At 38.5% G+C, this 27,147-nt stretch overlaps 1 protein-coding gene across 6 annotated transcripts in view; it reads left to right on the forward strand.

Annotated features, from left to right (window-relative positions):
* Positions 1 to 27,147, forward strand: part of CPEB3 (cytoplasmic polyadenylation element binding protein 3) — a 218,800-nt gene that overhangs the window by 99,027 nt on the left and 92,626 nt on the right. For all 6 annotated transcript variants that reach the window (XM_023546925.2, XM_064269571.1, XM_064269572.1 and 3 more), the window contains one exon: positions 1,701 to 1,757. In XM_023546925.2, coding sequence (XP_023402693.1) covers positions 1,701 to 1,757 — 57 coding nt within the window. The remainder of the gene's footprint in view (positions 1 to 1,700; positions 1,758 to 27,147) is intronic.

Consider the following 27,147-nt stretch of genomic DNA (forward strand, 5'->3'; position numbering starts at 1 on the left):
CAACTTGTCAGTTGGCAGTCCTTCCAATAAGGAGGCTTAAAATAATAAAAACTAATTTTTATTAAATAATTTTTATTAAAAGCCCTATAATACTTCGTGGTAAAATTAGATCAGTTGCATCAGAATTCATAAATTGTTGGTCATTTTTCCATTCTTTAAATATACCCCCCACCACCACTCCCAATACAAGTGGCCTTGCACTTTTCAGGAATTTTTTTTCCCTGTCCTTAATATAAAGTGACCTTTCACGGAATCATTTAAATTACTGTGACCTGAGGATCCTTAAGAGATTAGAATGGCCTTGTTTAGACAGATATTAGATTTGACTAGGAATTCATGATTTCTCCTTTTTATTTGAGGCAAACGCTCTATTTTGTCTGCTGTGATGCTTCTCTTTTGGGCCAGAACAGCTTGGTAATGCTGTCCACCGCCAGCCCTCCGTAGCAGATTAATACCAAGTGATTAAATGACCTTTTTGAAATTACATATGACTGTTGTAAAAGTCAGTCACTTCTACCTTATTTCCAGCTCTTTCTGCACCACTCTTCCCCAAATACTAATGCCATTTATTTGTTATTTAAATAATGGTAGGGAAATAAGTTTCACATTTTTCTGAGAATTTCATGATAATCCTTGTCACAATTGGACATGAAAGCCTGGCAGAGCCAAGTTCATAGACACTAGCTTCACACAAAAGCATTGTTTCAATAACTTTTTTTTTAAGGAATTGGTCAAGAAAGCTTACTAAGTACGGTAGTTTTTTTTTTTTTTTCATATGAGACTCTCTCTGTTTCATTTTTCTTTTCATACACCCGCCTCCTTGTCTCAGATAACTGATGAAAAAAGGTACCAACTTTGTGCATCTTCTACTCCTAACCCTAGAGGAGATTAGTTGAAACATCTCATCCAGACTTATATTATAGACCGGGGGTTGGCAGACATTTTCTGTAGAGGGCCATGCCCAAGGTTGTAGAACTAGTTAGCAGTAGGACCAGCATAAGAACCCTAGATTTTTAGGCCAGTCATTGTTCTCCACTAGGTATGTTATATAAATTTTACCATCTTTTCTCCAGTTGCCATTCTGGTAATTGTGTTGGATTTTTGAGCCATGATAAAATCTTTTTATTCACTCTAAACTTCAAATTTATGTACTTCTTTAAGGTCTTTTTTTTTTTTTTTTGTACTTAAGATGAAGGTTTACAGAACAAACTGGTTTCTCATTAAACAGTTACACATATTGTTTTATGACACCGGTTAACAACCCTACAACATGTCAACACTCTCCCCTCTCAACCATGGGATCCCTATTACTGGCTTTCCTGTTCCCTGTGAGGTCATTTTTTGCTGCATGAACTTGAAGGGCAGTATGAATGGTTGTTTAAATAAGATGCTTAGTTCAGAGAGTTGGCATGTTTATATTGGAATGTGGGAGATGTGTTAAAATTTCAGACTATTCTAATGAAAGCTTCTTTTCTTTTTGTTTCATTTATTTGTTGAGACTTTGGCTTTGTTTTGAGACTTTTTACGTGTGTGTTGTATGACTTAATTTAAAAACTGTTTTAACTGTTTGGCCTTGATAACATTGTTATAGATTAATCTGTTTTAGCTTTTTGTAATGTTTGTATTTTACAATGTACTTGAAATGACTGAGTTAAAAGTTCTTTTCTTTGTGCTTAAAATAAAATTATTTTATTTTTTAGGACGCATGGGGATAAATTTCCATCATCCAGGAACAGATAATATTATGGCACTTAACAGTAAGTCTTTATATGAAATGTGGTTTTCACTTTCTTTTTATTTTATTTGGTTTCTACTTTCTTCAGTGTTTATTACGTTTCAACCTTCCATGAGATCAGTGTAGACCATTACTTTATACGAGTGGTTCTCCAAGTGTCCCTGGAACAGCAACATCAGCATCACTTGGAGAATTTGTTAAAAAAAGCAAATTCTCAGACCTTACTCTAGACCTACTGAATTAATCATTTTATAGGTGGGCACCCAGAAATCTGTGTGTTAACAAGTCCTATAGGTAATATTGATGCAGGCTAAAGTTTGAGAATTGTGGCATTATAACTACCAGGAATTGGCAAACTATGGCTCCACAGGCCCAACCTGGCCTGTTGCCTGTTTTTGTAAGTAAAGTTTTATTGGAACACAAGCCATACCTATTCATTTTCATATTGCCTATGACTACTTTTTTTTCCCAATGGTAACTGCCTTTGTGCCACAGTAGCAAAGCCCATAAAGTCTAAACTATTTATTGTCTGGCCCTTTACAGAAGGTATTTGCCAACCATTGGGGCAAGGAAAGGACGGAGGGAGGTGAAGTGACAGAAGTGACAGAAGGAGGGAGTGAAGAATATCAATGACTAAATAAACTTATTTATACATAATACAGAATTTTCTCAATGTGGTAGGTAGCATTAGGTATTTCAAACAGGATGTCCAGAGTGTTCCATTAGTGCAGCTTGTGTAGTGCAGGTGTCAACAGTTTGGGAGCTTAGAAACCATTTTATCAGTATCATTGTTGGATCAAGTTCTGGAGCAAGACAGATTTGTTAAACAGAAATTCATTATATTAATACAGGAAGAAATATGTACTGGGCTGGCATCAACTCTCCTTCCTAGTGTCTTTGGATGAAATGACTTTGGGGAAGAGCAGTTTCTAAGTGGAAATTATTGGTTCTCAAAGGACCTTTACAGGCCTTTGAATCTCTCAGGATTTAAGTTTTGTCTTCTATCAAATGAATGATAACAGGTTATCCACTCTCATTCTCCCAGATATATAAGCTGACTCTCCATACATATGGGAGACATACTGGTTAAATCTAGGATTGTGTGCAGTTTTATCCTTTTTCTCTTTATTTGAGTAAGGATGTTGGAAATTCCATTGGTGTTCTTTAGGGAAAATTTTAGGTTACCTCAAAAATATATATTCTGCATTTCTTTAGGTCCGAGAATGCAGCCTGCCTACCTACCATTGAGCACTGCTGAGAATCACTGACTGGCAGTGCTTGATAATGCAGGTCCCAATCCACTGCACGTGTAATTTTTTCTAAATAGCTAGTAGATCTTTTTTTGGAGTGTCTTGGAGACAATAAAAATTTCATACTATACTCCTGTATTTATTTTATAATTTCTAAAAGAGAAGTCACTTTACCTTTAGATTATGCTACCTTTAATTTTTCAAAGGCACCCTGGTGGCACAAAGAGTTAAGTGTTCAGCTGCTAACTGAAAGGTTGATGGTTTGAACCCACCCAGTGGCTGTGTGGGAGAAAGACCTGATGATCAGCTTCCGTAAAGATCACAAGCAGAAAACCCTTTGGAGCAGTTCTACTCTGTTACGTGGGGTTCATATGAATTGGAATTGACTTAACAACACTCAACAACAAATTTTTTTTTCTAGAAGTAGGTAGATTGGGGTGGGGGTTAATGAACATGCTTAACCTGCCGAGCTTCCCCAATAATTATATTGTGAAAAAACTTTAGTTACATGATGGGATTTAGAGGGTTGACTCTAAAAGGAAAGAATAGTGTGGTAGTGTGTCTGCCTGAAGGGAATAAATGCGTATTTAAAAAATGACATCATCTGACATGGTTTAAGTTTTTTTCTGCAAGAGGGAGAGGATATAATTTGTGATTTTCTGCATAAAAAGGAAGCTAAAAGACATTTTTCTTTTTAAAAGATATTGATTCTCTGCTTTTCTTTGATTCTCTTTCTTTAATTCTCTGCTTTTAAATAACAGATTTCATTTATATTCTTTCTACTTTGTGCATGTTGCTTAAATTCCCCTTTTAGCCTCAGTTTCCTCATCTGTGAGAGAAGAGGCCTGAATTAGATAATCTTAAAGTTGCTTTCAGTATGAAGATTCTGTGAGTCTGTAATATTTTTAAAAGTACCAAAAGGGTAATTTTGTCAATATCTATATCAAATGTTCATAAGTTATACATATTTGCAACATTATGGCAAATGTCATAGTGCATCTGTTTTCAAATGATTCTGAGTGCTGCCTGAGATGAAAGAACCCTGTAGGTGCCTCAAAATAAATAAACAGAACAAACAAAAAAGAAAAAAAAAAAAAAACAATAACCAACTAGAGTTGATATTTGCTGACTTATAATCAGTTTTCCTTCAAAGTTGATTACAGTTTGAGATGATCAGAATGAACAAAATAGCCCCCTGGACAGGTACTTGCCAGGTCTGCAGGTTTTGGCAAATTGGTTATGATGAAGCTTTTTTCTCTCTTGTATAGTTGAGACTAGCCCATCTGGTGACTCATATAAATAACAAACACAAACACACCTATGTATTTTTGGTCTTCCTTTGTATATGTATTATCTCTCAGCCCAGCAGTTATTGTCCTAAGACTGGTCTGTCCTGCCTTTTTCTCAACCTTTGTCTAGGAATAATTGAGATGAAGTCACAGACCACTAGAACTTTATTAATTTAGATTTTGTGATGATTGGATGGACAGGACTGAAGTTGAACTCTATTTTCAGAAGTGACAAGCTAAGAAAATTAAAGAGAATTGAAGGAATGCTTAAATTTTTTGAAAAAGAAAACAAGTCAGTTGTAGTTCCTTCTTTCTTACCCTTTTTTGCTATGCAAAATCTATGCTTCCTAACTCTGTACATAAACCTGCCATTCACTGTGTCTTCCATCCTTCTTTTACTTCCCTGACTTCACCAAAATCCGAATCTCCCCTGAAGGTACCATGTTCTCAGCATTCTCCTCCTGACCTTATGAGAAAGATAGAGGTGTCATGATGGGCTTTTTCAATTCTCAATACTACTTCCAAGTTTTGAGCAGGCCACTTCCCTGTTTCTTGGTGTTCTTAGTGTATACCTTCCAGCCGTACTTTCCTCCAAGAATCAGTACTGCTGACCGAAAATGGAGCTAGGGAGAGGAGGATAGTATACCAACTATAGAAAACAAACAGGAGTTTCCAGTAAACTCATGGATATTTATAGCATGGAAAGACTGACAAGGTTTACGTAAAGCCAAAGGGTATACTGATTTTATTTTTTGTTCAAGACCATAAATCTAGTGAGAATTAGCGAGCCAACCTTTGGAGAGGAACCTAAGAAACACATCTAGGTTTTTACTTTTCCCCAAAATATTAGGTCCTCAAGTATCGTGAAATATAGAAAAGGAGGTGGAGGAAAGAAACTCTGATCCATCAATAAGACCTGCTGCTTGTCAATATTTCCAAAATAAAGTTATGAAACAGTATACTCCCTTCCATTAAAACTGATAATATGGCTTAATATTACATGATTTCTTAACTTTTTTAATAATTGCACCTATTACTCTTTCATCCTCTTACCCTCACACCAAAAACACTAGGATATTTATATCGCATATTTTTATTTTTCATGCTGGAGGAGGAAAGAGGTTGTTGAGGAAGCTTCTAGCTACATATATAGCAGTAGCTGGATCAGCCAGATTTTTCTGACACTAACAGTAGCTTGTGGGTTGCGTTGTTTTTGTTTTTTAAACTAGATATGGAATTGAGTTTTGCAGCTGCGGGCTTGCATGGGATTTATGCCTGGCTTGGTGAATTTTCCTTTATTATATTGACTTTCACAGAAGTATATTGTTGCCTCTATGATTGGTCAAGTGAACCAAATTTATGGCCAAACTAATGTTTGAAACCAAAATGCTGGCCTTGTAATTTACTCTGAGATATCACTGCCAAATATCACTACTTTATTGTTTTTGACTGGTTAGTTCCTCTTTTTCCGAGCAGGAAATGGGCTTGGGAAAACAGATAAATATCAGAAAATTGCTTGATGGTACAAAGTTAGAAACAGAGGAAGTAGAGTGGCTTAAAGGATAGTATCAATCAGGTTCAGGGTTTTGTTCTCTTACAGTTGGAATCTACTCAAAGGTACCCAACAACAATAAAATGGTTCTAAGGATTATGTAAATTATCTCGTAAAGTTAAGCATAGTGCTTGATTCATAGATGATGTTCCTGTTATGCTATTGTGATTGTTCGCATCAGCTTTATTGCTGCCTTTTTAAAACTTCTTTATGTATTAGATTTCCAAACCGTGTTATCTTACATCGGTTATATTTAGATAGATGTTTTCCTGATGGGACTTAAGGCAGCACACCTACAACTCATCTCATAGGCTAGAGTGACTGTACTGGTGTACATTTCCATCCATTTTTATGTGCATCTTTCTCTCTGGGTGAGATGCTTCTTTCCTCTGTCCCTTGACTTTGGAACATGCACTTTCTCTGCGGCCCACAGCCCCTTCCCAGTTGCTGTATCTCTCACAGTGTCTGGCGCTTTTGAAAGTGCCACATACTGCTGTTTGGAATGCAAAATGGAATAACACTTTGGTAAAGAGTTTGGCAGTTTCTTAAAAAGGTAAACATACATGTACCATATGAGACCGAAGTTCTGGGAGTTTACCCAAGAGAAAAAATGGAAGTGTATGTCCACACCAGGACCTGTATGTGAATATTCAAAGCAGCATTATTCATAATAGTAAAAAACTGTGAATAATCTAAATGTCCATTAACTGGTGAATGGATTGACACATTGCGGTACATTCATACTATAGAATGCTATTTAGCAATAAAATGCAGCATGTACTTGAAGCTTAATAAAAGTTATAAAAAAAAAATGCAGCATGAATATCTTTCAAAATACTTAGCTGAGTGAAAATGCTAGATCCCCCCCACAAAAAGAGTACTTACTAAATGACTCCATTATAGAGTTTACGTTAGTTTATATTGTCTTAAATTTATATACTAAACTATAAAATTTATGTGTGATAATCTGTACCTAAAAAAAAAAAAACCTTGTTGCCATCGAGTCGATTCCAACTCATAGAGACCCTATAGGACAGAGTGGAACTGTCCCATAGGGTTTCCAAGGAGTGGAGGGTGGATTCAAACTGCTGACCTTTTGGTTACAGCTGAGCTCTTAACCACTGAGCTTCCAGGGCTCCAAAACTAATCTGTAGTGACAGAAAATATAACAGCTTTGAGGAGGGAGTTTTTGATGTAATGGTTAATATTGTCCCACTTTTTTCAGAGGGCAAAAGTGAAGGCTTGGGTCATAGAGAGGAGTCATCAAGGGATAAGAATGATATCTGATTGAGCAAGTTTCTGAACTTCCGTAAGCCTTAGTTTAAAAACCTACAAGAGGGCAGTTATGATACTTACTCTAACTGCCTCACTGTTGGTGTGAGATTCAGATGAGATAAGGTACGTGTACAAATAATGTGTTTTTACTGCTACCTTTGAGTTGTAAGGGTGTAAAAAGGCGTGGCCAAGGGGTCTGAGCGTATCTTCTAACTTCACAAGGGGGAAGGAGGATCAAGGTCAACAGCACAGGGCTGATTCCTATGAGGCCAAGGTCAGACATGGCTCTTCTTACCAACCTGTTTACCAGTTCTCACACCAGCAGTCCAACAGCACTCTACTGGGTTTGATAATTCCTTGCAGTGGCCACACAGAACTCGAAGACAATATTCACAGTTATGGAGTTTCTTAGGGAAGAAGAGGTTACAATTCAGGTTCAAGAAGGACTCAGGATACAGTTCATCAGTTAACACAGCCTCTTCTCAGCTGTGCCTGTGGGCTGGCCCCTTGGCTCAGTTTCTGCCCTACTGTGGCAGATGTTACGAAACTCTTTAGCTTTGCCAGTAAGTGCCCAGAGGCACTCCACTCTACCAGTAAGCCTCAGCCTGAAGGTGCTCAGCTCTCTCTTACTGTGTGGGTGAGCAAGCATAGCTCCACCAACAAGTGCCTGAAGATACCCCATTCGCCAGCAAGCCTCTTGCCCAAAGGCACTGAGCCTTCTCACTCTGTGGGCCGGGAAGCTCATCATGCAGTCTCCTGCTGGTCTCCTGGTTCTGCTGCCTCTGCTATCACTATTTCTCTGCCACTGCTTCTTGCCATCTTGCTGTGTCTGGTGTTACAGCTTTCTTTCTCTGTCTTCTAGGTATAGAAGGGTCTCAGTGCAGGGTCCCACGTCCAAATGATATGCGTTGTTCCCATCTCTTCTCCTTGGTGGTAGTCAGATCCCTCTCTGCTCTGGGATTGGCTTTTTTTTAAGCCTAGTGGGATGGCAAAACTGATCAGTCCCCTTATTAGGGTTTCATATACCTTATTTGCATGGTCCCACCCCAGCAAAGGTGCCATGCACTTTACTCACATTATCAGCAAGCTGTCCAATCCCTGTGATGGGCCACAGCACCTTATTTGCTTAGCCCCACCCAATCTTTTGGTGGGAGTTACAAGACTATGGCTAGACAGGCCATATAAAAGTGATCCATTGCACCTCAAAGCGGAATAATCTTACTCAGAGAAGATCTGCTAGAGAGTGATTTTTTTTTTTTAGACAGTAGCTTTGAAATGTAACAGAGGTTTAATTGTATTTACATTAAAAATTTTCACATCTTTTCTTTACTGAGATCTTTTGGGTTGTAATCAGAATTCTAGTCTAAATTACAAGAGGTGGGTAAGAAATCTGAAGTGTCACTTCCCCTCTTTCCCGCTAACAGAAAAAAAAAACAGTGCCATAACAGGGGGAGAGGATTGTTTGCCCTTACCCTTCTTTACCAAAGTTTCTAAAATATTGATAAATTGAGGAGTCCTAGAATAAAACTTGGACAGTTTGAAGCTTTAAAATTTTAATATCTTAAAAAAAAATTTTAAAGATATTTACCTGTTCGAGAAACTCAGAGGTCATTGATTATTAAACAGCTTGTACATGGCTGATGCACCAAGACACTTCGGCCTTTAGGTTATGTGATTTTCCACATTTTTCCTCTTACTGAAGGATTGAAGGATTCTATGGGAAAAATATTAAACGGCACAGGAAGCATCAAAAGACATGCAAGAAATACGCACAGTGTACCACAAAGAATTGATCGATGTTCAGCCGTTTCAGGGGGTAGCATATGATCAAGAATGGATGGTATTGAAAGAAGAATTCCAAGCTGCACTGAAGGCAGCACTGGTGGAAAACAAGGCTCCAGAAATTGACAGAATGCCAATTAATATGGCTCAACAAATGGGTGCAGTGCTGGAAGTTCTTATTTGTCTATGCCAAGAAATTTGGAGGACAGCTACCTGACCAACCAACTGGAGGAGATTCATATTTGTGCCCATTCTAAAGAAAGGTGATCCAACAGAATGCAGAAATTATTGAACAGTATTATTAATATTACACATAAGTAAAATTTTGCTGAAGAGAATTCAAAAACAGTTGCAGCAATACATCAGCAGGGAACTGCCAAAAATTCAACCTGGATTCAGAAGAGGAGTTGGAATGAGGGCTATCATTGCTGATGTCAGATGGATGTAGGCTGAAAGCAGAAAATACCAGAAAATGTTTACCTGCATTTTATTTTATTTTTTAATTTTATTGTGCTGTAAGTGAAAGTTTACAAATCAAGTCAGTCTCTCATATAAAAATTTATATACACCTTGCTATATACTCCTAGTTGTTCTCACCCTAATGAGACAGCCCACTCCTTCTTTCTACTCTCTATTTTCATGTCCATTTGGCCAGCTTCTGACCCTCTCTGCCCTCTCATCTGCCATCTAGACAGGAGCTGCCCACATAGTCTCATGTGTCTACTTGATCCAAGAAGCTCACTCCTCACCAGTATCATTTCCTATCCCATAGTCCAATCCAACCCCTGTCTGAAGAGTTGGCTTTGGGAATGGTTCCTGTCTTGGGCTAACAGAAGGTCTGGGGACCATGACCTCCAGGGTCCTTCTAGTCTCAGTCAGACCATTAAGTCTGGTCTTTTTATGAGAATTTGAGGTCTGCATCCCAGTGCTCTCCTGCTCCCTCAGGGGTTCTCTGTTGTGTTCCCTGTCAGGGCGGTCATCGGTTGTAGCCAGGCACCATCTAGTTCTTCTGGTCTCAGGCTGATATAGTCTCTGGTTTATGTGGCCCTTTCTGTCTCTTTGGCTCATAATTACCTTGTGTCTCTGGTGTTCTTCATTCTCCTTTGCTCCAGCTGCGTTGAGACCAGTCGTACCTGTATTTAATGACTGTGCAAAGGCATTTGACTATGTGGATCATAACGAATTATGGATGATATTGTGAAGAATGGGAATTCCAGAACACTTGATTGTGCTCATGCGGAACCTGTACGTAGACCAAGAGGCAGTCGTTCGAACAGAACAAGGGGATATTGTGTGGTTTAAAATCAGGAAAGGTATGCATCAAGGCTGTATCCTTTCACCATACTTATTCAGTCTGTATGCTGAGCAAATAATCTGAGAATCTAGACCATATGAAAAACAATGTGACATCAGGATTGGAGGAACACTCATTAACAACCTGCAATATACAGATGACTCAACCTTGCTTACTAAAAGTGAAGAGAATTTGAAGCACTTACTAATAAAGATCAAAGACTACAGCTTATGGTATGGATTATACCTTAACATAAAGAAAACAAAAATCCTCACAACTGCACCAATAAGCAACATCATGATAAACAGAGAAAAGTTTGAGGTTGTCCAGGATTTTATTTAACTTTGATCCACTATCAACATTCATGGAAGTAGCAGTCAAGAAATCAAACAATGTATTGCATTGGGCAAATGTGCTGCAAAAGAGCTCTTTAAAGTGTTAAAAAGCAAAGATGTCACTTTGAGGACTAAGGTGCACTTGACGCAAGCTATGGCATTTTCAGTTGCTTCATATGCATAGGGAAGCTGGGAAATAAATAAGGAAGATGAAAGAAGAATTGATGCCTTTGAATTGTGGTGTTGGCAAAGAATATTGAACATACCATGGACTGCCGGAAGAACAAACAAATCTGTCTTGGAAGAAATACAGCCAGAATGCTCCTCAGAAGCAAGGATGGCAAGACTTCATCTCATGCACTTTGGACATGTTATCAGGAGGGACTGGTCATCATATATGGAGAAGGACATCATGCTTGGTAGACAATAAAAAAAAGAGGAGGACCCTCAAAGATGTGGATTGATATAGTGGCTGCAACAATGGGCTCAAATATAGCAACAGTTGTGAGGATGGTACAGGACTGGGCAGTGTTTTTTTCTTTTGTACATATCATAAGGTTCCTGTGGGTAGGAACTAACTCAATGGCACCTAACAACAACAGTGCCTTGAAAATATTTTAGAAGAGTTTGCTTGCATTTCTGTTTGAACTGAGGGCTGCCAGTGCATTTATTGAATCAGAAGGGGAAATGTGAAGGATAGTGGTATAAACGTTTTTGTTGAATAGACGCTCCTGTGTAGTCGCAGAGCCTCCTCTCCGCCTCCCTTTTATTCTCTACTGGGAGTGAACTCCTTGGGGAGAGGCTCAGCTGAGAGGAAGTGGCAGAAACGGAACTGAACACATGATGCTTTTATGCCAAAATGGGCATTGGGCCAGGTTTGCTACAATTCCAAATGTCATTTTCCAGAATTTGAACAGTACATTGTATTTCTGCTCACTGTGAGTAGATATAAGTAAATAATTGGGTAAGCCTGCACTTGGTCTAGGAAGTAAAACTGCTTACTGGGCAAAGTAAATATCTGAATTAACTTAAAAATCTGGGAGGGATTGATTTAAAATATTAAAAAATCTCATAGCTACCGTTGAATTTCTTAGCAGAGTAATCACAGATAGCAAAGGAATTATTTTGAGATTTCTAGATTAAAGGCGTTTTCCAGAGTGTTTTGAACTTTCTGAAGACAAGATCCAGAGTTGTCATTTCTATCTGAATAGATTTACAAAATTAGTACACAATTGTGGTATGAATCCGTTGTAAATGGTAGCTAATTAAAAAATGAAAAATAGTAATAGAGAATGATGTTTTGTGACTTTTCAGTACTCAATTTTCAAACTATACTGGATGGTTCCCTTACATGGACATGGTAAGGGATCTAAGAGCATCATTATGGGATGTTTTGTTCGTTTGTTTTACATCTTCTCATTTTACACGTGGGGAAGTTAAGGTTCCAGAGATTATGTGAATTGCCCAGGTGACATGACAGTCAGGAGCAGAACCTCCTGCCTCCTGGTTTAAGGTGTAGTAACTTTTGCTTGAAATATTTAATTGTTAAGCGTTGTGTTTTATACTAGTGTGACACAAACACACAAATTTAGTATCTTTGGAAAAATATTTTCTCTAATATTACTTGTCACCTTGTTCATGCCCTGTTGCTTCTGTTGTTGTCAGGTGCTGTCAGGTCAGTTCCAACTCATAGTGACCCTATGTACAATGGAACAAAATGCTGCCCAGTCCTATGCCATCCTCACAGTCATTGCTATGTTTGAGCCCATTGTTTGTAGCCACTGTGTCATTCCATCTCGTTGAGGGTCTTCCTCTTTCTCAGTGACCCTCTACGAAGTGTGATGTCCTTCTCCAGGGTCTAGTCCCTCCTAATAACATGTCCAAAGTATGTGAAACGAAGTCTCGCCATCCTCGCTTCTGAGGAGCATTCTAGCTGTACTTCTTCCAAGACAGATTTGTTCTTTCTTCTGGCAGACCATGGTATGTTAATACTTATTAAATCCTCTTTTCCTAAAAACAGAATGGTAAACCTGGTCTACATGGCCTGATGTTGAGCATTATAAATAAGTAAAGTTGGAAATAATCTTGACTTACTTTATTGAATTTTGGAAGAAGTTTCTTTTGTGTGTGAATATGTATAAAGTGCCTGGAATTGGATGCTTCCAATCAAATAAAAAAGACACAGGAAACTGAAAAATTACCCACTTTTGTTTGTGTGTACTTCCCTATTTGTTTTCTTCATTTGTGTAGGCAGTAGAATCTGGTCTAGTTTATAGCACTCACCATACTTGTAATTAATTATGTTGGTGTTTCTCTTTAACTGTATGCTTCAAGAGGACAGAAACTTGCTTTTATTCACAGTTGATTCCTGGCATCAAGCGCAATGCCTGGACCAATGAGTTGTTGTTGTTGCTGTTGTATGCAGTCAACAGGCCCATTGAGTAGGCCCTCATTAATGGGAGATAGGAAGGAAGTGGGGGAAGGGAAGGAGATCTTAGTGAGACTATGAAAAGCAGGACAGAGTAGAACTGCCCCATAAGGTTTCCAAGAAGCAGCTGGTGGATTCAGACTGCTGACCTTTTGGTTAGCAGATGAGCTCTTAACCACTGCACTGCCAGGGCCCCATAACAGCCTTAAACAAAAACAAACAAACAAAAAAAACCAAACCTGTTGCCATGGAGTCAATTCTGACTCATAGTGTCCCTATAGGACAGTAGAACTGCCCTATAGGGTTTTCAAGCAGCACCTGGTGGATTCGAGCTGTTGACCTTTTGGTTAGCAGTGGTAGCTCTTAACCACTATACCACCAGGGTTTCCATAACATCCTTAGACAATATCTAATCCACCTTAGTCCCTTCCTGGAAAATATCCTTTAGCTCTGCAAGCCAGCCTCTTCGCTGCCCCTTGCTCCCTCAAGAGTTGCCTGGAAGCCCCCATTCTGTTGTTGTTGTGTGCTGTTCAGTCGATTTCCACTCACAGCGACCCTATAGGACAGAGTAGAACTGTCCCATAGGATATTCTGGGATGTGATCTTTTCAGGAGCAGACCACCAGGCTTTTTCTTCTGCAGAGTGGCTGGTGGGTTAGAACCATCGACCTTTCAGTTAGCAGATGAGCTCGTACACCTTGCTATATACTCCTAGTTGGTCTCCCCCTAATGAGACAGTACACTTTTCTCCACCCTGTATTCCCGTGTTCATTCAGCCAGCTTCTGTCCCCCTCTGCCTTCTTATCTCCCCTCCAGACAGGAGCTGCTCACAGTCTCATGTGTCTACTTGAGCCAAGAAGCTCACTCCTCACCAGTATCATTTTCTATCTTATAGTCCAGTCCAGTCCCTGTCTGAAGAGTTGGCTTTGGGAATGGTTCCTGTCTTGGGCTAACAGAAGGTCTGGGGCTCCTAAGCACAGCAGCGGAAACCCTGGTGGCATAGTGGTTAAGTGCTATGGCTGCTAACCAAAGGGTTGGCAGTTCAAATCTGCCAGGCGCTCCTTGGAAACTCTATGGGGCAGTTCTACTCTGTCCTATAGGGTCGCTATGAGTCGGAATCGACTCAACGGCACTGGGTTTGGGCTTGGGTTTGGAAGCACGCCAGCATCCATTTTGTTCACCCTCTCTTCACTTTGTATATTTCCCTACATTATTTAGTGGCTGAGAAATGCAGGATTAGCAAGTATTAGCTGTCTGAGTCTAGAGATTAAGTATTTGTCTAAAGCTGGAAGTGACCTTGTGAGATTTTGGCACAGTGGTTTAGAGGAAATGATTTGGTGAAAACAGATGCAGATATTTGGGTACAAACCTCCGTAGTAGGCAACTTCAGACCTGATTTGAACAGATCATGGAGTGTAATTAAAATTCTCAGGATTTTATCCTTGTTCCCTCCTTTTCTCCCTCCTGGCCCTTCCTTCTTTCTTTCTCTTTTTTTTCTTGTCAGTTGCGTCATTTAGCAATGTGCTGCTGAAATAAAAGTAAGGTGGTGATTACTGTCAGTGGAATGCTCTCAAGTCACAGGTGTGAGGGTACATAGACATCTGTAACCCTTTCTCTAGGGCATGGAGGCCAACGCCTACTGTGAATGGAGTAAATGCTTGTAGGTTGTCTTAGTCACCTAGTGCTGCTATAACAGAAATACCACCAGTGATGGCTTTAACAAACAGAAGTCTATTCCCTCAGAGTCTAGTAGGCTAGAAGTCCCAGTTGAGGACATCAGCTCCAGGGGAAGGCTTTCTCTCTCTGCTCTGGAGGAAGATCCTTGTCATCAATCTTCCCCTAGACTAGGAGCTTCTCAGCACAGGGACCCTGGATCCAAAGGACAGACACACTGTGCTCCAGGCACTACTTTCTTGGTGGTATGAGGTCCCCATGTCTCTCTGCTTGCTTATCTCTTTTATATGTCAAATGAGATTGACTTAAAACACAGCCTAATCTTGTAGATTGAGTCCTGCCTCATTAACATAACTGCCTCTAATCCTGCCTCATAAACATCATAGAGGTAGGATTTACAACACATAGGAAAATCACATCAGATAACAAAACGGTAGACAATCACACAATACTGGGAATCATGGCCTAGCCAAGTTGACTCACATTTTTGGGGGTGTTCTAGGGTAAAAACATCACAAAGTTTAGTAAAGAAAAAGAAAGTTTTTATTCGGCGTATATTCAAAAAGGCAAAAGTGAGAAACAGACAAGAGTGCTGCTACAGCCACGTCTGCCTAAGTCCAAGGAATATTACAGAATAAACAAGAGTGGGAAAATGGACAATCATGCTGCCATAGCCATGTCTGTCTGAGTCTGCGGAACCTTACAAAACCATCAGTATATAGTAACATTACAAATGGGCAAAACCATTGAAAGCTTCACCTTTTCACAGATTGGCTAGAAACTGTTAAGTCACCATGATTCAACATTTTGAATCGTCTTTCTTAACAATCATTGGTACAGGTTTCAGTAAAGACAATCAGGAGGGCCTTCACTGGTCCAACGAATCTTCTATTCACAAAATGCTAATAGAAAAGATAAGTGTGGAAAGTCTTTTGTGCTCTGTTTTATTAGTTCATGTGACAGTTTCTCTAAAAGATGTCTTTCAGGATTGTCCTAGCTATTGTCTTTATACCTCAGGGCCCAGTTGATGTGTCCTTGTGATTCCTGTGAGTTCAGCTCCAGCTGGGTCATGTTCTCTATGCTCAATGACAGGGAATAATGGCTCCAATATTATCTCCTAAATCATTCCCTCCTTTTGATTGGATATTGAAGATAACACATTGATGATCAGTACCTGGGCTTAGTCGGGCTCTTAGATCACAAGGACTGGGAATAATGGCTTCAATATTATCTCCTAAATCAGGTGACACAATTCAGTCCATAACATGGGGTAATAAAGATTTGTCTTTCTGTCTTGCTTGTTTTGAACCTCTATGGTAGAATCTCTATATATGATACTACTTTGCTTAGAGAATAGTTTCTCTTCATAAACTTCAGCGAATTTGCATGCGTCCATGTAGTAGAAGAATTAGCTTAGATTTTAAAGCCAGAGCATAATGTGCTCTTGGGGAATCTTAATCTTCATAAGAGATTAGCCATTTAAAACCAAGTCCAACCAGCTGTTGTCTCATACGCGTAACCAAACACTGTACCATTAACATGATAGTACCATTCACAATATACTAATCATTGACCTTGTAAACTTATTTTTGGAATAAGTCTTGCATTTCTCACTGTAAAATACATGTACCTTTTAATGCTTATTCTGATAGATTGGAAATAAGTCTTTAATATTTTTTCACTTTTAGATTATCCCGATTCATGATTTAAGGGCTATAAAAATGTTAACATTTTGGATTTTCTGTACTAATTTTATAACTTATTTTATCCCAGTGAATTAATCTAAAATATTTATAATTTTTTATTGAAGTTTAACATATACACAAAAAAGTACCAAATAATAAATATTATAGCTCAATGTATTATTACAAATTGAACACACCCATGTAACTAGTACCCAAATTTAGAGCAAAACAATTACCAGCACCCTAAATCCACCCCCCACCTCAGATCCCTTCCAGTTACTACCCCTAGCCAAGGGCAGTAGTCACTACCCTAACCTCTAAAAATTATATGTAATTTTTCATTGGATGTGAATTATTTAGTATATATGAAATGATCAATTTTATCTATAATGATAGTGATAATTGAAAAATCAAGAGTTAAAGTGCTTGGAGGAATTAGAGAAGACTTCAAAAGACTGTTAGGTCTTGTTATATCTGGTGTGAATTCATACTAACATAAGTATTATATAGATGGAATTATTCACATTCATCCCTTTTTTCTCTGTGGGATCATTTTGTGCTGGCTCATGTAAATATATGTATTCAATATTCTTTGTTGTTTGAAAGTCGTATTTGTTCCCAGAGGAAAGCACTACTTTTGTGCTCTCAAATTTCTCTACTTGGTATTCATTTCATTACCTCTCCCTAAGGGAAGAGTTTGGCTTCAAATGAGAGTATTTGCAAACAGCCCTCGTATGAGCAATTTGATCAAATTTGAAAGCACCAACAGGGTTGGCCTATATTCTACAGGCCACCACACCATGTATTATTCCGTTCCTTGATTGTGCGCTCAGCTAATGAACCATATTTATTGAGTACCAGCTTGGTACAGGGCATTCTGCCAGGTGCGTTAGAGGGTATTTAAAGAAGTACAAGATGTGGGCCTTATTCTCTAAGAATTGAACAGTATAATGAGGTGGTTAAAGGTGTAGACTCTGGAGCCAGACTGCTTGAATTCATATTCCAAGTCTACAGCTCCCTACCTGTGTGATTTTGGGCAAGATACTTTACCTTTCTGGTTCCTATTTTCCTCATCTGTAAGAAGAGGCTAACAAGAATACCTACATCATAAATTTGTTGGTTATATTAAATGATATTTATACATGTAAGCATTTTGAATTGTTTCTGGCAAACAATAAGCACTCAAGTGCTAACTATTTGGAACCCTGGTGGCACAATGGTTAAGAGCTACAGCTGCTAACCAAAGGTCGGCAGTTCAAATCTACCAGTTGTTCCTTGGAAAACCTATGGGGCAGTTCTACTCTGTCCTATAGGGTCACTATGAGTTGGACTCGACTTGATGGTAGTGGTTTCGGATTCTTTTTATTATTATAGTATTAATCACCGCAGGGATCATAAATAAAATACTGAAATCAAGACCAAGGTAGGGACCATATAATTAAATTCTTCAACAAGTGATGAAAACAAATGGAGGCATATCGGATCACTACTTTAAAATGACTTTCTCTTCCATATGCCATCCTGTCTCTGTGGTCTCAGAGTCCTGAGGCTGTCATGAACCCATTTATTGTCTTTGTTCAGAGGTGGGTAAAGAGAAGACTCTATAAAAGTCATGAACTGTTTAAGAAATCTTTGATTAAAACTCCCAAGTAGGTCTTTGACAACTCATGCCCTCTCGCCAATTCAGGATGCACCCGCCTCCCCCAACTCCCAGGCCTGTCTGAATCTATTAACTTCACCTTCTGTATTGCCTGAATGTTTAGCAGTTGAAGACTTTAGTGAACAGCATTCTCATTTACCCTCCAGGGGTGTGAAGATCCCATGAGTCATTTGTACCTTAGCTTTGCAATCAGATTATTTTTCGTTGAGTATTTGGCCAGAAGTCGGATATAATAAAAGAATAGGAATTTGTTGTTTGGGAGAGAAATGAATAATTTTGAAATTCAGGACATTTTATTTTCTCTCTAAATAGAGGTTTTGCAGTGGGGGTGTTAGGCAGCATGACATCATTGGGGGTGGAGGGAAGGAGCAAGATGTGGGAAAGAGATAAGCGATAGGATGTCAGAACCTATTTTGTCTCTTTTTAAGCGTTATCTGGAAACCCTGGTGGCATAGTGGTTAAAAGCTCTGGCTGCTAACCAAAAGTTTGGCAGTTTAAATCCACTAGGCGCTGCTTGGAAACCCTATGGGGCAGTTCTATTCTGTCCTTTAGGGTTGCCAGTCTACTCAATGGCAAGGTTTTTTCTGGTTTAAGTGTTATCTATTTTTTTTTGTATTAGTATTAATTCACCCATATCTTAGTTATCTAGTGCTGCTGTACAGAAATACCACAAATGGGTGACTTTAACAAACCGAAATTTTCTCACAGTTCAGGAGGCTAGAAATCTCCCTCTGTCGGCTCTAGAGGAAGTGCCTTGTCCCTTTGAGCTTCTGTTCCTCGGCAGTCTTCATGTGGCTTGGAGTCTCTTTTCCCCCATCTCTGCTTCTCTCCCTTGCTTGTTTAATCTCTTTCATATCCCAAAAGAGATTGACTCAAGACACACCCTACATTAATCTTGTCTCATTAACATAACAAAGATGACCCATTCTCAGTGGCATTATAACCACAGGCATAGAGGTTAGGATTTATAACATATTTTGGGTGTACACAGCTCAATCCATAGCAACCGCTATTACCATGGATGAAGCAAACTTTTGGGGCTAAACTGGGAAATTAATCACAATTTATTATATTCTTTGTGGGGAGAGGGATCCCAGGTCCCAAATAGTAAAAAAGGTCCCTTAAAATTTTTTTTTTAAGAATGTATCTCTTTTGTAAATGATGTAAACAGCAAGTACGATATAAATTCAGAAAGTCCTTTTTTTTCATTGAGGTGATGGGAGAAGGAGTTAGGGAGAAACTAGGCTTGAACTGAAAATTCCTTTTTAGTATTTGAGTATGATAAATTAAAGAGGTCAAATGTGTGAAGGCAAGGATGAGTATGATGTCTAAAGAAAAGTAGAAAGCAGTAGAAGATTAAACTGGCCAAATGTTATTTCAACTATCTGGCTGAAAAGCCTGAGTTTTTTCCCTAGGGGAGAAATAATTTTCTTTTAATACTTTATACTACAAATGTAACCCTAAATTAGCCTTTCTTTTCAATATGAGCTAATTTTATGATATTTCATGCTTTAAAAAATGGATTAAAGAGAAGTCTTATTTATTTTTATGGAACCCGAGTTTTCAGATTTGAGAAATTTTCCACTCTGAAAATCATTTTAGTTGACAGAATCTCCTAGCAATAGATACTACAGTCCAGCTGTATTAAACATTGTAACAGTGCTTCTGTGAGCCTTGAGTTTTAGAGAGGGAAAAAACCTTCAAAGCACTACATTCTTTAGCATGACCTGGATGGACCCAACATCTTACCCTTTCTATTTTTTCAAAGTTCACTTTCTAGATGAGAAAGATCCTGTTTTCCCCCATCTGTGATATTAAATGGGATAAATGGGGGTAATAAGAGAAACTTTACTGAGAACTTTACAGAAACACATTCTATAAAACCACAGCTAGCTAAATGTAAATTTTTATATATATCTTTCCGGAGGACTATGTGAAGCATGAGTGTTAAAAAATTCAGAATGACCACCACATGCTACAGTTATTAGTTCTAAATAACTAATTTTTTTTAAGTGATGTTTGATTGTAATATAAAGAACAAATGAAGATTTATAATTCAGGAACTTTTTTTTAAGAAGAGCTCTATTTGTACCTGATATATATAGTGGGCCCCAATATAAATCCTTATAAGACTCGTGCATCTGAAGCCACTGTATCAGTGGCTACCACAGCCAGTTGAATTTCTCTGTAAGATTGTTATTTAACTTGTATTTATAAAGGTTTTTTGAATATATGTCTGCAGTCAAGTTGAACAACACCTCCAGATTAATGAATTCTGAGAATACTTAGAAAAGGTTTGTGTGAATTTTTTTTTATTTCTAAATTCTCCATTTTGATACATATACCCATGGTTTTCTTCTGTGTTTACATGCAGCCAGGAGCTATGGGCGAAGACGAGGTAAATTTTTTTTTTTTTTAATGAGATCTTTTGCTTGCCAAATTGTAAGTATGAGTGTGTGAGTGTTTATACACACCTGTGTATAAAGCAATAATTATTGTATGGTTTGACAGTCTAGCTTAATTATTTTAGAAAATAATTCTCTTATCACTTTTTATTATAATTACTTTTTGCTGTTAGTTGGTAATCTTTCTTTTAATTCTAATAAAGACATGGCAAAGACTATTACTACTAGGAATTTTTGCTTATGTGGCTATCGTGAATGAACTTGAGGAAATAAAGGTCAAAGTGTATTTTTCTGCCCTGTATTCACTGTGTTCTTTTCAAATTACCCAGAAGGTAGAGGAAAGTTTGCAGGGTGATTCTTGATCTTAATAAGTTAGCAGGTGAATATTTTTTTTGTGTTACACTCACAAGTAGATTTACCCTTCAGCTAAATGAGGTTTAAGTTTGAGGGGTGCTCGTTTGAATGGGCCCCTCTCAAGGTCTTTAACTAATTTTTGTGTTCTTTTTTCTTAAAAAGGGATCCCAAAATTGCATAGGCTTTAGTCTCCATAAAACCATGATTTTCTCCTGTCACACTCAAACAAGATAACTCTGTTTTGTGTGATGCACATAACCTTTCTAAAGTATTTTCATATGTGTAATTTGATAATATTGTGAAGTAGATAAGGTAAATCTAATATAGTGTAGAGAGTTTGGGATTTAGGGTCAAACAACTAGGCTGTAATCACTGCTTTATGATTTAGGTCTGATATCCTCATCTGTAAATTATGAGGTAATAAAACCAATCTTGTCCAACTTCAGAGATGAGTCTTGGAGAGAAGATAATGATATTAAGTTCATAGTATTTTATTATGCATTCCACAGTAAATATTTGTTGAGTAAATGTATATTTGAGTTACCATTGAAACCTTCTTTCATGATGGAATCATATAGTCAGTTTTGCATTTCATCATCGTGGTGAGGAAAAACACGTAGTTGATTATTCTTTAACGTGGAAATAAATACTACTTAAAATATTTTACCTTTCTTATTTTTTAAATAAATTTTGAAATACAGAAAATACTATTACTAGAAATCATTTTGTACCATACTTTTTTTTTTTTTTTTTCATGTTGCTAGAAAAACAATCATTGTCAGGAAGAGATAGGAAATGGACTTTTTAAAGTGAAAACTAGATACAATCTGGAGGGTACCCATCAAGGACTGGCCTCTTCACTTCTTAACACTCATCAGTCACCAAATCTTGTCAATATTCTTCCTCAACTTTCTCAGGACTCTTCCCTCCCTTCCCATTTTTACTGCTTCACCTTTCTGAAATGCTACTTTGTCCATGTTACCCTCAGGGTTCCCATTCAGGGTCCCCAGCTCCTGTTTCACCAGCCTTAGCTGCCTCTTATCATACCTACTCTCAGTTTTTCCCAACTCACCTTGCCCTAGACAATCCATGTGCTTTTCCACTGTCTGGCCGTTGCAAATATTGTCACCCTTCCCCTCATCTATTTATCTAAGGCCTATCTTTATTTCACTAGTTCAAGCCTTATACCTTCCAGGAAGCTTTGCTTGTCCAGTGGTCTTTCAGGCAATGTTTTCCTCTACTTCTGCTACTTGCATTCTTCCTGACTTTTCTGTAAGTCCTAATTCTTCAGTTGGAGATAAGTTATTTGAGGATAGTTGTCTCTTGTGCTTGACACTGTTCCCTAAATATGGTTGGTACTTAATAAATGTTTATGGATGAGGATAGTTTTGAAATAATGCCCTGTATTTATGCAGACCAAAATTTGGCATCATATTAATTTTTTTCCCTTTTATAAATAATAGCATATTAAATACTAGATATCAAGAATATAAAGTCGCTTGTAGTTTCTACGCTCCTGAAAAAAGTAATTGTTATTAGGTGAGGCCGAGTCGGTTCTGACTCACAGCGACCCTATTTACAACTGAACAAAACAGGTTGAATAAGTATGACTGAAGGATACAACCCTGACACACACCTTTCCTGATTTTAAACCATGCAGTATCCCCTTACTCTGTTCAAACGACTGCCTCTTGGTCTATGTACAGGTTCCACATGAGCACATTAAGTGTCCTGGAATCCCCATTCTTCGCAATGTTATCCATAATTTGTTATGATCCACACAGTCAAACGTCTTTGCATAATCAATAAAACACAGGTAAACTTTTTGCTGGTATTCTCTGCTTTCAGCCATGATCTACCATGGGTGCCCTGCTGGCATTTGAAATGCCGGTGACATAGTTTCCAGCATCACAGCAACACGCAAGCTACCGCAGTAATGCAAACTGACAGACGAGTAGTGGAAAAAATACTCTTCCTTTTTCCATGTTACCTTCTCTGTATCTGTTTGTAAGGTTTGATTTTATTGTTTCCAAAAAGCCATGATCATCTGCATCAAGTGCTAAGCGAAATGCAGCCTAGAATGACTTGGTCCTTGCACTTTGTAAGTCTGCAGCTTGATAGTTGCAGATAAAGTGGAGAATGTGTGTGTATACGAGAGAAAAAAAGAAAGCCAAACTCGATGCCATCAAGTTGATTCCAGTTTATAGCGACCTATAGTACAGGACAGAGTAGAGTAGAACTGCGCCATAGGGTTTCCAAGGAGCAGCTGGTGAATTCAAACTGCAGGCCTTTTGGTTAGCAGCCAAGCTCTTAATCACTGCACTACCAGTGCTCCGAATATGAGAGAGAGAGAGCTAAAAGACTGGAAGTTGGATTTCTGTAATGACGGAACCAAACCCACTGCCATCGAGTTGATTCTGCCTCATAGTGACCCTATAGGACAGAGTAAAACTGCCACATAGGATTTTCAAGGAATGACTGGTGGATTCAAACTGCTGACCTTTTAGTTAGCAGTTGAGCTCTTAACCCCTGTGCCACCAGGGCTTCAATGAAAAAATAGAAAATTTTTGTTCCATGTTTTTATTTAGTCTTTTATTTCTGAAGCTGGAAAAGAAGAAAAGTCATTTTCCTTAAATATAGGGAAATAGAGCAGGAGGATGTTATATCCACCACTCTCGTTCCCTGAGATATATCACCTGGGCCAACACTGCACAGTATACATTTGATGAACTGGCAGATTTCCTCATGCTCATTTATTCATATGATCAGGGGTTAAATGAATGCTTGATCCCTTTCCTCTAATTAACGTTTAGACTTGTCCAAAAAAACATAAAAAGTGAACTTGCCGATGTATGTTACCTTACCCTTCTTATGATTAAGAAAGGAGCTCTGGTGGTACAGTGGTTAAGTTCTCAGCTGCTAATCGAGAGGTTGGTGGTTCGAACCCACCAGCCGCTCCTCAGGAGATATTATGTGACAGCCTGCTTCTGTAAAGATTTACAGTCTTGGAAACCCTGCAGGGCAGGTCTGCTCTGTCCTTTAGGGTTGCTGTGGGTTGGAATCAGCTCAGTGGCAATGGGGGTGTAATGAAGAACAGGGCTTGAGCCATAATTCATATTGCGTGCATCACTTTTTTAAGTTGGTAAAATTTTTAGGAATAGAGAGCAAAAGAATATCTGTGACATTTCTGAGATCTGTCAGCAAGAGTTGAGTCAACGGAATCTTTCACCTCTCCTAATAAACCTGGAAAAGCTTCCAGGAATAAGTAGAATTTCAGCAAGCACTTGAATGCTAGAGGAGAAGTGGGAATCAAGGCATTCCAGATATGTGATGAGACTTAGAAGTAGGCTTCAAGGTGAGATTGGCATGACCAGATGCTTGGAGCATATGTCCCTGAGCATATGCAGTGGAGGCCAACTGGAGATGAGAAATTGGCAGTGAGATGGTATGTGCTTCCCTGATAAATGACTTTTGAAATAGAGGATGATACTCCTAGACACAGACATACATGCCTTTAGAATGAGGATTTCATGATACAAGTAAGGAAAACAGGAGAGACCTTGGGCATCCAGTGAAAGCTTGGATGTTGGAAACAAGTATTGGAAGTAGGTTTTTTGGCAAACCAAGTATAGTTGAAACAGTAGTAATAGGCAAGGAGAAGAATTACATGCGAAAGAACAGGGTTTAAAATAAATATTGATTATATATAAAGTAAAAAGGGGGAATGGTGGTTCGGTGGTAGAATTCTTGCCTTCTGTGCAGGAGACCTAGTTACATTCCTGGCCAGTGCACCTTATACACAGCCACCACCCATCTGTCGGTAGAGGCTTGTGTGTTGCTGTGACACTGGACAGATTTCAGTGGAACTTCTAGACTTCTATGGACTAGGGAGAAAGGACTGGTGATCTGCTTCTGAAAATCAACCAGTGAAACCCCTATGGATCACAACGGTTCCATCCACAATTAACAACAACATATATAAATATTTAAATATCCAGTTATATTTCCCATTGATATCCATTTTTATTTTGGAGATATGTCCCTGTAGACAAATATTACTTTTCCTCTGGAATCAAAATTACACCAAAGAATTTTAACATTTTTTTTTTCCAGGCGTATTCTAAGCCTTTGACAAGCTTTGATATATGTTCTCCTATACACCTGCAGCCCCCGTTAGAAACTAGTCTAACAGGTAGTGTCATACAAGATCTTTTGCCTACACATTAAAATATATGTTGTGTTTTTCATTTCACATGAATTTTTATGGTCGCTGGGAGACTTTTGTCCATAAGTAGGTATGTTGGCTGCACCAGTACTCTTGGTATTTTACAGAATTTCCTAGTTAAAGGGCAACAAGGAGAATATAAAAGATCCTTTTAAACAATGTAAGTGAACAAATAGGAAGAGTGATTGGAGTTACTTTTGTAAAATGTACTTCTCCATGTATTTAATCTATAAAAATCTCTTGATATTAACGGATGATTTAATTGATAACATAGGTTCTAAAGTCCAATAAAACAAACATGTGTACTGAGCTCGGGTTGGTTTTTCTGCCAGAAACCTATTCAAGGGAGATGAGATTAGCTATCCCAGTGAGACCATGGTACAAACATGCCATCCTGCTAATTCAAACCTGAGTATGTGAACTTGCTTGTTTAAAGGTATGGATGGTTCTGCAGTGAAACATGGATATAAGCTGAAGAATTTTCTGAGTGTTTGTGGTTCTAATATCTGAAAATGTTACCGTTCAAAATAATGAAAAGTTGAGCACAGGAGAAGGTAAGGGAAGTTAGTCTGGAAGGGGGGCCTAAAGAAAGGCTAAAGGAGAGGTTCTGGGCCTTCTACTCTAATTTCATTTATTGTTTCCTTGCCTACTAAAGGCTCAGGTGCTGTTCTAGACTCTAGATGTGGTCTCTGTTCTTACTGAGTGTTTGGTGGTAGAGAGAGACAATAAACATATGAAACAAATATTTTTGTACTCAAAGTGTGATAGGCAGGAAAGAATGGTGGTTCCCTGTAAGGTAGGGTAGTCACCTCTGAAGAGGTAATATTTAAACTGAAACCCAAAGGATAGAGAGACAGCTATCTTAAAATTTTTTTTAATTATGGAAATTTTCAAACATAAACAAAAATAGAATAGCTTAATGAGCCCTGAATACCCATCAATGACTATCAACATTTTTGCCAGTTTTGTTTTATATATTTGTTTCCTCAGTGGAGTATTTTAAAGGAAATTCCAGACATCATAAGATAGTTATTTTCAAGGGGGAAAATGGAAGGAGCAGCATGTATAAAAGGCTTGAAGCAAAGTAACTGATACATGTTACAACATAGATAAGCCTTGAAAACATTTTGCTAAGTGAAAAATGCCAGTCACAACAGATCACATATTGGATTTATATGGAAAGCCCAGAATAAGTAATGGAAGCAGCAGTCAAGAAATCAAAAGACGCATTGCATTGGGTAAATCTGCTGCAAAGGACCTGTTTAAAGTGTTGAAGAACAAAGATGTCACCTTGAGGACTAAGGTGTGCCTGACCCAAGCCATGGTATTTTCAATCACATCATTTAGATGTGAAAGCTGGAGAATGAATAAGGAAGACCAAAGAAGAATTGACGCCTTTGAATTGTGGTGTTGGCAAAGAATATTGAATATACCATGGACTGCCAAAAGAACAAACAAATCTGTCTTAGAAGAAGTACAACCAGAATGCTCCTTAGAGGCAAGGATGGTGAGACTGCATCTTATATACTTTGGACATGTTGTTAGGAGGGATCAGTCCCTAGAGAAGGACATCATGCTTGGCAGAGTACAAGGTCAGTGGAAAAGAGGAAGACTCTCAGCAAGGTGGATTGACACGGTGGCTGCAACAATGAGCTCAAGCATAACAACGTTGTAAGGATGGCTCAGGACCAGGCAGTGTTTCATTCTGTTGTGCTATGAGTTGAAACCAACTCAATGGCACCTAACAACAACATGGAGACAGAAAGCTTAACTGTGCTCATGAGGAACCTGTGCATAGATCAAGAGGCAGTTGTTCGGACAGAACAAGGGGATACTGATTGGTTTAAAGTCAGGAAAGGTGTGCGTCAGGGTTGTATTCTTTCACCATACCTATTCAACCTGTATGCTGAGCAAATAATCCGAGAAGCTGGACTATATGAAGAACGGGGCATCAGGATTGGAGGAAGACTCATTAACAACCTGCATTATGCAGATGACACAACCTTGCTTGCTGAAAGTGAAGAGGATTTGAAGCACTTACTAATGAAGATCAGAGACTACAGCCTTCAGTATGGATTGCACCTCAACATAAAGAAAACAAAAATCCTCACAACTGGACCAATAAACAACATTATGATAAACGGAAAAAAGATTGAAGTTGTGAAGGATTTCATTTTACTTGGATCCACAATCAACAGCCATGGA

This window comes from Loxodonta africana, chromosome 16, assembly GCF_030014295.1.
Source record: "Loxodonta africana isolate mLoxAfr1 chromosome 16, mLoxAfr1.hap2, whole genome shotgun sequence".
Lineage (NCBI taxonomy): Eukaryota > Metazoa > Chordata > Mammalia > Proboscidea > Elephantidae > Loxodonta > Loxodonta africana.